General features: G+C 37.8%; 1 protein-coding gene across 7 annotated transcripts in view; it reads right to left on the reverse strand.

The window, feature by feature from the left end:
- Positions 1-14,126, reverse strand: part of CCDC73 (coiled-coil domain containing 73) — a 94,146-nt gene that overhangs the window by 52,140 nt on the left and 27,880 nt on the right. For all 7 annotated transcript variants that reach the window (XM_038764124.1, XM_038764125.1, XM_038764123.1 and 4 more), the window contains 4 exons: positions 7,048-7,119; positions 6,452-6,523; positions 2,037-2,072; positions 1,254-1,328 (listed from right to left, as the gene is read on the reverse strand). In XM_038764124.1, the coding sequence (XP_038620052.1) occupies positions 1,254-1,328; positions 2,037-2,072; positions 6,452-6,523; positions 7,048-7,119 (255 nt within the window). The remainder of the gene's footprint in view (positions 1-1,253; positions 1,329-2,036; positions 2,073-6,451; positions 6,524-7,047; positions 7,120-14,126) is intronic.

Genomic DNA, 14,126 nt, shown 5'->3' on the forward strand with positions numbered 1-14,126 from the left:
AAGAGACAGAGGAGTAGTCAGTGAATGAAACTGGGAAAGAGCTGGTCAGAAATAGGAGAACCAGGATAGCATCATGTCAGCAAAACAGTTCTAATAGTGTTTCTAAGAGAGCAATCCATGTTGTCAAAAGCAGCAGAAAGATCGAGGAGGATCAGGGTGAAGTATAGCCCTTTAGACTTGGCTATTAAAAGGTCCGTTGAGAATAAGCATGGACTAGCAGAAAGGCCACTTAAGACCTCTGTTCTAGTCCCAGCTCTGCCAAATGCTTGCTATATGACCTTGGGCAAGTCACTTGACTTTTGTGCCTCAGTTCTCCTGTTCTCCCTCCTACTTGGACTGTGAGCTCCATGCAGGACTGTGTCCAACCTAATTAACTTGAATGATAATAATAATAATGATGGTATTTGTTAAGCACTTACTATATGCTAAACACTGTTCTAAGCCCTGGGGTAGATGCAAGCTAATCAGGTTGGACAGAGTCCCCGTCCCACATGGTGCTCACCATCTTAATCCCCATTCGATAGATGAGGGAACTGAGGCACAGATAAGTGAAGTGACTTGCTCAAAGTCACAAAGCAGAGTGGCAGAGCTGAGATTAGAACCCGCCTCCTCTGACCCCCAAGCCTGTGCTCTTGCCACTAGCCCATACTGCTCCCCTTGTATCTAACCCAGTGCTTAGAACAGTGTTTGACACATAGTAAGTGCTTAACAGATACCATAAGAATAAAAGTTGAATACTGGGAGGAGTCTTTTGAGTATGTTCAATGATGATGGAGTCCCCGCAACGAGTACACTGAGTAATGGCATCTGAGTGAGTGGGAGTTTAGGTAATATGACTGTGGGGGTCTTTCAAGGTAGGTCAATCGATTTAGCCAGGAAAGTCCAGATTTTATTACATTTGCAAAGTTTTCAACAACAAATAGGACAGCCAGAAAAACATTTGGGACTAATCTGACTAAATAAGGAGATAGGATTAGCCTGTTTGTAAGGGATGAAGGAAGAAGGTATAAGAAGGAATGAGGAGACAGAGATTTCATTTTAGGGATTAATCTGGAATGAGAGAGGTGGGGTGGCAGAAGAGGACACTAGGGAAATCAGTACCAAACAGAAATAACACTGGTTGCCCATCTCTTTTTAGGTTCAAACCTTGTGCTGAAGCTCTTCCCATAATCCTTTCCCATTGTTCTCCTTCCCTTCATATAAAGATTACAGATTGTTACATCTAATTATTTGGCAATACTAAATTAGTTTACCTGTAATGTTTTTAGTGTTTCTTTTAGTCCTTCGATTTCTTTGTCTTTTATTTCTGCAGCAAGTTGATATTTTCCCTTTAAAGAGATATATTTTATTATTTAAAATGGAAACATTATAGAACGTTGGATAATATAAATTATACAATTCAACATACATAGCAAGGTAAACCAAGAAAAATTATGTCACATTTTTCTACTTAATGTATTTAACTCACATAAGGAGTTTGAGAAAGCATTTGTATTCATAACAAAATTTTAAGTATGAATAAAAATAATGGATCATTTTAATAAAAGCACACCTAGCAAAGCACTTGGTGTAACCAAAATTTTTAACGTGAAATTTCATCAAAGTATGAACAGTATTTGGAAGAAATACTGTAATGCTTATGACAAGGTCCAAGAAAGTTACACATAAACTTGGAATCTCTATACACTATCAGATGACACTGCTAATAAAACAGTGACAAATTCAATTATACCACAGTCTTTCTTCAATAGGATTCCAAGTTTCTTTAAAATGTAAATTAATGTACTCCACAAACTACATACAAGGTTATTTCATCCACCACTAAAAATATTTACAGTCCTTTAAGAAAAAGCAATAGCTTTTTAACAGCCTACATTAATAGTAGAAATTGGTACAAGTCAAATGCTTACAGGTACAAGAACATGAGTTTCCTTTAAAAGTTTTTTCACTGAAAATCATCATCACTTTTCTAAATGTTAAATGGTCTGTGATGCTCAATATCATTTAACGTCACTATAAATTATTTGGAAAATTACCTTTTCTTCTTCCAAGCCACACATCCTTACTTGCAACTTGATTAACAATGGGGGGAAAAAAACCACATTGTTTTGGTAAGATTACAGTATGCTGGTCAACAAAACAAAATAAATATTTTCATTATAAAGACTATGGAAGCACTGCTATCTCTTGGCTGAATTAACCGTCCAAAAATATATTTATTCTTAAAAGCTTTAATAATCACGAACTCAGTTATTCCCTCGCAGCTACAAAGGATTCCGTAACATGTGGACAAAAACTGCAGAGAAAGATGCTCTTCTTGTATTCTCAGTTTGAATTAAGATCATTTCAGGTTTGAACAAAGTATCTCTGATCAGGAGCCAGAAGGCTCCTGGGCCACTAGCAAATATAAGATATACATACTTTATAAATCAGCTATATATCTCAAAGAGATGTACAGAGGGCTGCTATACATGCAGTATGATGGTTTCTGTAGTGCTCCTGGAATAATCACCACCCCTCATCCATTCACATTTCCAAAACGATGCACAGAAAAGCTACCACTTATATTGAAGGTACAAATTCATTCAATCTGTGTGCAGAGCACTGTACTAAGCACTTCAGAGAGTACACTATAACAATAACAGACACATTCCCTGCCCACAAGTTTACAGTCTAGATGGGGCAGGGGGGAGACAGACAGTATTATAAATAAATAAATTACAGATATGTATAGAAGTGTTGTGGGGCTGGGAGGAGCACCTGACCCTATAACTATACTCCCATGGTATGGGGAAAGAGAGTCTCTCATTGCTGCATAAACATGTGAAATTCATTCAATTGTATTTAATGAGCACTTACTGTGTGCAGAGCACTATACTAAGTGTTTGTACTAATGTGTTAGACAATTTTCCCTACTTCAAGATTAATTTTTTTTTGCTAATAATCATCAGTACTGTTCATTTATCAATAAAAACATTCAGTCCATGTCTCCCCACTCCTCGAGAATCACCAATGGCTGCCCATCCACCTCTGCATCAAACAGAAACTCCTTACTATGAGCTTTAAACCACTCAATCAGTTTTTCTCATCCTACCTCAACGTACTAATGCACACAGCCTGCACATTCCACTCCTCTGGTGCCAGCTTACTCACTGTTCCCCAATATAATCTATCTCTCCCCTTTCCCACATGCTCCCCCAAGCCTGGAACTCCCTCCCTCTCCATGTATGCCACATTACCAGGCTATCCACCTTTAAACCACAATTAAGGTCACATCTTATTCATGAGGACTTCCCTCTTTTTCCTCGGCTCACTCTCCCTTCTGCGTTGTCTATGCGCTTGAATCTGTGACCTTTTGATATTCACCCCACCCCCATCCCCACAGCACTTCTATACATATACTTAAATTATATATTATAAATTAGTTATTTATATTATGTCCGTCTCTCCCTCTAGAGTGTAAACTCGTTATGGGCAGGAAAAGTGTCTGCTAATGCTGTTGTATTTTACTCTCCCAAGAGCTTAGTACAGTGCTCTGCACAACAGTAAAGGCTCAATAAATGCCAATGATTGATTGATTGACTTTGTGAAGTGTAAATCCCAAAGACACTACATTCTTCTCATTTAGAGTGACAAACTTGGAAAAGCATGAAAAAGCAATAGTTTTGGGGAGGGGGTTAATATGGTATTTTTTAAGCACTTACCATGTGCCAGGCACTGTATTAAGCACTGGGAATAGATACAAGCCAATAAGGTTGGACACAGTACATGGCCCACATGGGACTCACCAACTTCATCCCCATTTTACAGATGAGGTAACAGGCACAGAGAAGTTAAGTGACTTGCCCAGGGTCACACAGCAGACAAGTGGCAGAGCCGGGATAAGAGCCCGGGTCCTCTGCCTCCCAAGCCTGTGCTCTATCCACTAGGCCACATAATAAATATATATCATCTTGAATTCTGTTGCAGCTTTCAATTCTGTCCCACACAAAAATCTAATCCAATAAACCAGGAAAAGGTACATAATATGAAAAATTTTCCTGCTTATCATGCCAATTCCAACCATGCTGGGCTACCACCCATTGTACCAGTCCCTAGATCCTCTCTGTTCTCTCCTTTTACCTAATCCTAGACTTGCCCAAGTTCTACTTCTTATTAGAAATGAGCTGCTATTATTCCCTTACCACTCCAGTCCACCCCATCCAAGTGTCTGGTTGCCAACACATTCTCCTACCTGACCCATGAATGCTAATACATGACAGACTCCTACTACTTCTCGGAAATGAATATATGACAGGATGGAGGTTTGTGTTTATCAATGGTTCATATCCAACAAGTATACCATCATCAGTGACTTTGATCATGGAAGCAAAAGCATTGCTCAAAAAGCTTGTGGAAGGCAGCGAGCTAGGCATGCCATACCAGATCAAAAATTGGGAAATCCTGTTACAAGTTGAAGTGGCCAAAATAAAGGGAATTGTAAAAGGGCGGGTTACCTGCCACTGCCAGGAGACCAGTGGGGAGAGATGTTTTACAAAGCAATCAGGCAATTATCCTGTATCCTGATGCAGCAGATAATTCAGAATAAAGAAAGTGTTTCTTCCCCTTTCTGCCAGAGAGGTGCATTGTTGGGTTTTACCAAGTCAAATGGGAGATTCAAGATCAACATCATGTAAAGTACAATCAGAATATGTTTATCTCAATAAGGGCTCTTAGTAAATACTAGAGAAGGGAAAAGAGATCAAGAAGAAGGCAAAGATCATAAATAAATGTTTTATACACAGAATATGAGGAAAGATTAGTTAGTTTTGGTCAACCAGGCACTATGAACCATAAGTGGGAAGATTACTAAGGCAATTCAATAGCCTGCACCAAAAAACATTAAGACACACCAATTATCCTTCCTGTCAGGACAAAACTGAAAGTTGTCATAACATTTTGTACCCAGGGACAATGAGAAGCAATGATCCAATAAGACAGGGTAAATTAGATATAAAGAACTTCCTGATCACAAAGTCGAGAGATTGTGGAAAGGTGTACAAATAGGAATAGCTCCTTTTCCAGGATGTCTTTAAGGAACAAGATAAATAGCAAAAAAATCACTTGCAACTGAAATACTCATAACGACCACTTCAGATGCACTAATTTTCTGGATAACTGAGAGGCACAGAATCTTCATCATGTCTTTTATCCTGGGAAGAATGCTCACTCTGCCACCACCCCAACTCCACTGGGATGGGATTCAACAATCACACTCAGCTCAGAGTCCAAGGCTAAGGGGTATTGAGGGGAATTTGCACAGAAACAGTAAACTCTCCCAAATTAAGGAAAAAAATTAAGATAGCTGAAAAAACAATATTTAATACTTAAATAAGGGGAAATTTGCTACACCTACTGGGCATATAAAACGGTAAAGAATGATCAGGTGCTATCATCTAAATCTGTGCTTCAAGGAACACTGCCCCTAAACCATCTAGCAGATGGGTATTTACCCAGTTTTTATAGCTCTCAAAGGAAGGAAAATCTAAAGCATATTTCGGGAACTGACATTAGAAAAACCCTTACTCTCTAGGAATTAGCAATTATATCAAAGCTAGAGGTCTTCTCAATGTAATTCATGCCACTGCCTCCTCTTGGTCTCAGTGATCATCATCATCAATCATATTTATTGAGCGCTCACTATGTGCAGAGCACTGTACTAAGCGCTTGGGAAGTGCAAATTGGCAACATATAGAGACAGTCCCTACCCAACAGTGGGCTCACAGTCCAAAAGATGCTGCTCTATGTTGTCATTCTTAGTATAATAGAAGGTAATTAAGTCAATGAGCAAAAAAAGCTCATTGTGGGAAGGGAATGTGCCCAACAACTCTGTTGTACTGTACTTGCCCTAGAGCTGAGTATAGTGATGACGTTTCAAACTTATTAATTTGTTTTTCATTTCAAACCCTAATCCTGGCAATGATAAATCATTTCGTATTCCTGTGTTTCACAATTCTCACAAGTAACATGAAGAAAGCAGCATTTGGCTAGCAAGGAAAATGTCCAGAAAATGAGAATTGTAAGATCTTTTCCAATATTACATTCTATATTGGCATTAGACTATTCAAATAATTCATTTTTAAAATTTTATCAAATTTGTTTTTTGTTATGTTAAAGAAAACCTACATCCCATAATAATAGCTAATCATTTTGTTTTCACTTTCATTTTGGCCAGAATCATTCCAAAAGGAAACAAAGCTCTAACAATTTGTCAGAGAGGGAAGCAAAAATTTTCAAAGATGTGACCCTTGAAAAAGGTTTGAGATAAAAAATGTCTTAGCAAAAAAACCAAGGAATCTTTTTTCTCACGGGAACATGAGAAATGTTGATGCTTTTTACTTCACTTATTTTGAAACAATGCTGAGAAATCTCTGGTGTGGGTTCTTAGTGAAATGTGTCTTTCTGTAATTACCTGCTTTTTGAAAACTCCCATGGCTTCTTTGTGTTGTTTGGTTAATGTTTCTTTCTGATGCTGAAGAGTTTCCTGTTCCATAAATTATTAGAAGTTAAATTTAATTTAAAAAAGCACTACCCTTTAACCATTCTAAAATAAGACATTTTATATTTTATTTCTATAGTACTATTAAAGTTTTATCAAATGCTGATGATTTAAACTGAGGAAGAACTATTTGTATTTGATTGCCATTCCATTATAAAAGTCTAATTTTACTTCAACAGGTTCAGATGTGCTATTCCCTTTTAGAGTTGTGATCGTTTATTTTCAGATCTTTTTGGCATCTTCAGGTTATCCCTGAAACAACATGTTATTGTTCTGGGTGAGAAGGCAGATCAGGAATCTCTCCAGAGGTATTGGCCCACAGTTATTCAAGCAGCACGCCATTACCACCTACTATTAAACATTCTGCATTCAGATTGCAGGATATCTTTGCTTCTTCATGTATGGCTTTTTTTTTTTACCCAATCTCAACTACTACTCTATTTTTTAAAGATAAGAATGCGGTTTAGAATGAGTGTTAAGAGTGGTAATCTGGTCAAAATATTACATACCTTTTGCCACTGAAGCTCTTGCTTTTCTACCACAAATTTACTAATTTGTTCTTCATACTGAATTTCAGCTTCCTAGTTTTAAAGACAAAAAAATTATAAACTCTTTAAAAAACATACCATAGATAAGGAAAATTAAAGCATAAGATTGTCATCAGCTGTTTCCAGTATTTCATATTTTTCCCATAGAAAGTAGCAGAGAGGCAATTAAAAAAAAAAAAAGGGTAGCTATCCGGGATGTTTTCATTGGTGCTTTAGTAAAGCAACATGGCCAAATGAAAAGAGCATGGGCCTGAGGGTCAGAGGACCTGGGTTCTAATCCTGACTCTGCTAATTGCTTGTTGTGTGACCTTGGGCAAGTCACTTCACTTCTCTGTGCCTCTCATCTGTAAAATGGGAATTAAGACTGCAAGCGCTATGTGAGACAGGGACTGTTTCCAACCTGATTAACTTGTATCTACCCCAGCACTGTGTACAGTGCCTGTCATATAGTAAGCACTTAAACAACATTTTAAAAAAAATATTTAAATAAAAAAACAAAATAAAGGGTCCTCTCCTGTGACTGATTCAACCTAACTCGGCTTTCAATAGGAGACAAGTAAGAACCTTTCTAAGCTTGTGCTCATCCAAGGATATAAACTTAATTTTGCATTAAATTTGTTTAAAGACACACTTGCTGCACTACATGGAAAATATCTCGTGGTCCGAAGTGAAGGCAGCGAATGCAACTTTTTATTATTATTATCATTATGGCATTTATTAAGCACTTACCAAGAGTCAAGCATGGTTTTAAGTGCTGGGGTAGATACAAGTTAATCAGGTAGGCCAGAGTCCATTGTCCTAAATGGAGCTCACAATCTCATGAATCCAAGTTTAGGGCCTTTCACCTAGCATGTGCTCAATAAATGTTTGCTATAATGAAATCAGTGGTGATGAAACAGTTTAAAAATTGTATCCAACATATTTATATGAAATCAAAGCAGATGCACTTTAAAAAAAAGTGCCAAATTTCTACGATGAAATATTGTGCCAAATTTAACTCACTGCATGCAGGGAACATGTCTGCTAACTTTACTGTATTTTATGTACTCTGGAAAGTGCTCTGCACTTACTATGGGTTCAATAAATACAACTAATTGATTGATTATATTCAGAACACATCTAACATGCTGTTGGTACTTAATTACTACGACAATCGCATAAACAGTTGGTAAGAAAAAGTTGCACAAACTCCAATTTTACATTGCTTCCTAAAGCCCCATAAACGAAGATCTGTCAGCTTGAACACTATTAAAAATTCTAGTATGCTATATTAATAATGAATAAAAGCCAAAATAATTCTAGACTGTTACGATTATTTGATAAAAATTCTATGTGGAAAACTATATAATACTCACTTTTATAAAACAATACTTTTTTCAAAGGTCCAGATTATTTTACTTATTCTGGATTTTTACTTTTTTCTTAAAAGGTGTTTATTTTTTATTAGATGCCTTAGGACCACAAGGGTTTAAGTGTTTTCACAAAAACAATAAAAGAGGAGTAATTTGATGGTTTATTTACTCCTTATAACCTTTAGAAAGTGTCATGCTTTTTTGAAGTGTTTGCTTCAGGCTGTAGTTTTACAAGATGGGCTGTGGATTGGCCAGGCCCCTTCAATTCCTGACCCTGAACAAATTTAGGAACTGAGTACAGCTGGCTCTTGTCCAAGCAGCCAAAACTGCAGTTAGATACTTTTACTATCCTTTTCTAAGTCATAATCCACCTCCTACGAAACTGTACGATTCAATTTTTCATGCTGGCCGAACAGTTTTCACTTTCCAGATCCAGTAGTTCTGTTCTCTGATTAGGGTCTCTCAATGTTGGGCAGCATAATAAGTTCAAAGAATAAATGGAATCTTCTCCAGCAATGTTTAAAATAATCACTTTAAAAACACTATTCAATTTAATGTCTAGGTTAGATGCACATTTATATGTGTGCTGAATTTTCTCTTACACATTTTACTATGAAGTAAAAATGTTTTACCATCTGTGTTTTTTTTTTTTTATTTGTTCTGGGTAAGGTTTAGGCCTGCATTCTAAAGTCCTCAAATAAAAGGAGACTAATTTGCGTCACTAATTTGTGTCTTTTGCTTCACATTCCTTTTCACCTATCCCTATTCATACATTGCACTGTAATTCTGCCAGTCACTAAATGTAATATACCACAATCAAAATGTAAGTTTCTAAACTATTACCTCTTGGCACTTCTTCCAAGGTTCTGTTTCTATCTTTCCAGCATGGCCTCTAGATCTACACCACTTGTCTCAGGCTATCACATCCTTCCAGGACTCCCTACCCACCCTCTTATCCCTCGATGATAAAAATCACACCCTGGAAACTGTCCTCTCCAGAAAACTCAATTCCCTTGACCCCCTGTCTTTCTGTTCCTCTCTCACCCATAACCTCCAGCCTTGTATCACCCCCACAGTCCACTTAATCCATATCTATCCTCCTGCAGTTGAACACAACTGGTGGGAATCTGGCCCTGGGCTGACTTTCTCCACTTTAAATTCACGCAGTTTTCTCTCTTGTTCAGCAACTTCCTCCCTCATCAACCCTCATGCCCATTACCCCTCATCGACTCTTCCAAACCTTTAACTCTCTCCTGAAACCCACAGTGCACCAACCATCTCCCTCCCTAGCCCTGGATGATTTCACCACTTTGTTCGGAAAAATCGATACCACTGGGCATGAACTTTCCATTTTATTTCCAAGCGCTTAGTACAGTGCTCTGCACACAGTAAGCGCTCAATAAATACAATTGAATGAATGAATCTCCATCACCTCCTCCTCCTCTTTCTGCTCCTACCTAGCTGTTTCTCAAGAGGGAGCCCACAATCTATCTAAATCTATTCCCTCTTCTTGCCCCATCCCCTCACCTCTTAAAAAACATTTGTTCCCTCTCTCTTCACCTCCCTTTCCACTATTTTACATCTCTCTCTCTCCATCAATTTCTTCACCTCTCCTCTCTTCTGGATCGCATAGCCCCCTCCAGCTGTCTCTATCCAAACATATTCAATGGGTTGTACGCACCTGCCGTTTTCACTTCCTCTCCACCAACTCTTTTCTTGACCCACTGTAATCAGTTTTTCTACTCTTTAACTGAGAAAACCACTCTTCAAGGTCACCACTGACCTCCTCAAAGCCAACTCTGATGGGCTCTCCTGTGACCTAATTCACTTTGAATTCTGACACCTTAGACACTGTAGACCACTTTCTCATGCCTGAAACACTTTCAGACCTTGATTTCACCACTCCAGGACACACCTGGTTCTCTTTCTACTTCACTGATCACTTCTTCTCAGACTTTATAACTGGATTCTTCTCTTCTACCTATCTTCCCCTAACCGTAAGTGTCCCACAAAGCTCTGTTCAGGGTACCCTACTCTTCTCACTCTCTCGGAGAGCTCATCTGCTCATATGACTACAGCTTAAAACTCTCTGCCAATTTCTCCCAAATCTTTAGCCCTGATCGCTCTCTGGCTAGTCAGTCTTACATTCCCTCTTGCCTCTAAAATATCTCCACTTGGATGTCCTGCCAACACCTCAAAATCCACGTGTCTAATGTCTAAAACTGAAATTCTTTTCTTCTCTTATCATAGCACACTTAGACTATTGTATCGGCCTCCTCACTGGTCTCCATACCTCCACAGCCTCTTCCCCGCTCCATACTACACACTGATATATACAGAGATCATGTACCAAAATGTCACTCATCACACATCTCTTTACTTCTCCACTCCATCTTCAGCCACATGAAGTAAAAGCTGCTCAATCAATCAATGGTATTTATTAAGAGCTTTGTGGTGTGCAGAGCACTTCACTAAATGCTTGAGAGAGTGCAGTGTAACAGAGTTGGTAGACACATTCCCTGGCACAACGAGCTTACAATTTAGAGGGAAAAACAGAAACTGATATAAATAAATTACAGATATGAACATAATAATAATAATAATGACATTTATTAAGCACTTACTATGTGCAAAGCACTGTTCTAAATGCTGGGGAGGTTACAAGGTGATCAGGTAGTCCCATGGGGGGCTCACAGTCTTAATTCCCATTTTACAGATGAGGTAACAGGCACAGAGAAGTGAAGTGATGTCCAAAGTCACACAGCTGACAATTGGTGGAGCTGGGATTTGAACCCATGACCTTTGACTCCAAAGCCCATGCTCTTTCCACTGAGCCACACTGCTTCTCTAACATAAGTGCTGTAGGGTTGAGGGAGAGGTGAATAAAAGATGCAAATCCAAGTGCACCTGACTGTCCATTTCACATATCAGTTCTCTTCACCTGCTACTACCGTGGTTATATCTTGTGGTCCACCCAAGTTCACTTTCTAATTATATCTCACTCTTAACTCTCCACTGCTGGTCTCTCATCCAAGATGTTCTCCCAATCTGGGACTCCTTCCCTTCCTTATGCACTCCGGATTCATTCGTCCATTCATTCAATTGTATTTATTGAGTGGTCACTGTTTGCAGAGCACTGTACTAAGCGCTTGGAAACATGATAGCTCTCCCCTCTTTCAAAATCTTCCTAAAATCCCACCTCTTCTAGGAAGTCTTTCCCAATTAATTCTCAAAATAATTCTTAAAACTTCAGTTGAGTTAAAACCCAATACCAAACCAGGGCATTTATGCACTTTATTCCTATCCTTAGCAGTTAATTACATAGATTTGTATATTCAATCAGCTATTACATCCTGATTTATTTGTACTATTTCTTGTAATACCCACGATCCTTCTCCTGCCCCTACAATTTGAAAAAAAAAATTTGACTGTTTTCCCCCTTTTGATTGTTATCTCAAGGGCTGAGAATGTGTATCTCGCTTCAGTTGGTCTCTCCCAAGCACTTAGTACAATGTCAAGGGTCAAATGAAACAAGGATCAGTTCATAGAAACCTGCTCTCCCACTATGCAAGGGGAATAGAGGTGGGAAACACTAAAAGAAAGTCAGTTTCAATAGTAAAAGCAACTGAAATTAGTGGTTTCCCATATCCCATCCCGTTGCCATGTCCTGTCCACTTCTACCTGAGCAGGGTCATGATAGAAGAAGCTGGTAACTCCTGCTCCATTCAAATGCTAAGGCCCCTGGAGAGATCCCACCCACCCCTGCTATGAGTTTCCTGTGGGCAAGGTACTTGTTTTGAATTATCCTCCTCGTACTCTTCCCTAGCTTTTACAATGTTTTGCACACAGTATTCATTCATTTAATCGTATTTATTGGGCGCTTACTGTGTGCAGTGCACTGTACCAAGCGCTTGGGAAGTGCAAATCGGAAACATATAGAGACGGTCCCTACCCAACAACGGGCTCACAATAGCCACCCAAATACTCTAGAATAAATGAAGAAATGTCTTAATATTGTACTAGGAATTTGGATGTTATATTATTAACCCTTAGCTTCCAAGGAGAATGATTTTTTATTCAATTAAATTATATCTAATGATATAAAGAGTAAAGATGGAAGTGTTTTCACTTACATCTACTTTAAATTTGCTTTTGAAATGTTGGCTACATTATTCTAAACACATTCAATAACAAATGATAATGCAAGCATTTACTATAAACTGTGAGATGAAACCAGTAGATGAAAATAAGGAAACTTTCAGATCTCACAATAATTATAAAATGCATTTTTTTAAGATACAAGTAGGGTAGCAGTAGATTTTCCTTTCTTGTACACACCAGTGGGAAATAACAAAACTCATAGCACTCTTTTACATTTAAAACTTAATTTTAACAGGCTAGGACTCTAACCAAATATAATAAAGAGGTCAGACTGTGTAAAAAATGTAAAGGGCAGTGGGCCACCACAGGATGAAAATATATTAGCCTGCAGGGAAAACTGCTGGCCAGCTTTTGTGATAAATTATCAAAAGAAAAGACCCCTAAAGCCTATTTTCTCTTACAAATGTGCTTTCCAAAGTTCAGTTCAGTGCAATACACCACTGCCATAATTTGCACAGAAAACATGACACGGCTTTGACTTTTTGCATGACAGTAACTGCTCTACCAATTCATATGAAGAATTTAAAATTTTCACCAAAACCATTTTTGAACTCCAGGACTAGATGTACAAAACTGGTGTCCAAAATACCAAACCTATCACCTACATTTTATTTCTTAGTTTTATGTAAAGGTATATTAAAATGTATATGTTAATCATTGATACTAAAAGGCACTTCAAAATTAATTACATTCAAACTAAATACAAGTGATAAATGTACAATATTTTCAATAGACCTCATATTTCTCTAATTATAAGTAGCTTTTTCCAAAATTGAATAGAAATGGAATAATCCCATTTTTTGCTACATAAAATGTACCTGGCTTTCAATTATAAAAATTTATTATTTTCAATTGATTTATTTCATTCCATCTCTTTATTTTTCTATAACAAATTGTTCTCCTTCCCTCTTAGACTGTGAACCTCATGTGACAGAAGGACTGTACCTGACTTAATTATCTTCCATTTACCAGCACTCAGAACAGTCCTTAGCACATAGTAAATGATTAATTAGTAGTAGTAGTAGTGGTAGTATTAATTTCCAGAAATCTATTGTACTTTTTTGAACTATTAGCTGAAAGACAAAACCAATGAAGTTGTTCAGTAATACAATGTTTTGCTTGTTTCTTAACCAAATTCCAAGTGAGACAAAATTTCCCCTGGCAGTTTCTCTTTCTCTAGCATCATATGCAACCTGGATTTTACCTTCCTTCTGCATTTTCATATCAGCCCTAAAAATCTGAAATTGTTAAAGAGCACCAGCTGTACTAGTTCCCCAATCCCTTTATCCCCTCTCCTAATGGGTTTCCATTTGTCAAGAGAAGAATTTGGTCTCTAATGTTGGGCCCCTCTTGGGATAAGTGTAGTAGGCCAATACTGCTAGATAATATACTACCATATTTTCCTTCTACAACATACATAAGAGTTTCTGCCTTTCTATTTCCCCCAATCTGTTCCCTGCAATTAACACCCTCCATTTTAGGTGGTCATTGAAACTAAATTGGTTTATGAACATACAATAATAATGG

The sequence above is a fragment of the Tachyglossus aculeatus genome, chromosome 22 (assembly GCF_015852505.1).
Source record: "Tachyglossus aculeatus isolate mTacAcu1 chromosome 22, mTacAcu1.pri, whole genome shotgun sequence".
Classification (NCBI taxonomy): domain Eukaryota; kingdom Metazoa; phylum Chordata; class Mammalia; order Monotremata; family Tachyglossidae; genus Tachyglossus; species Tachyglossus aculeatus.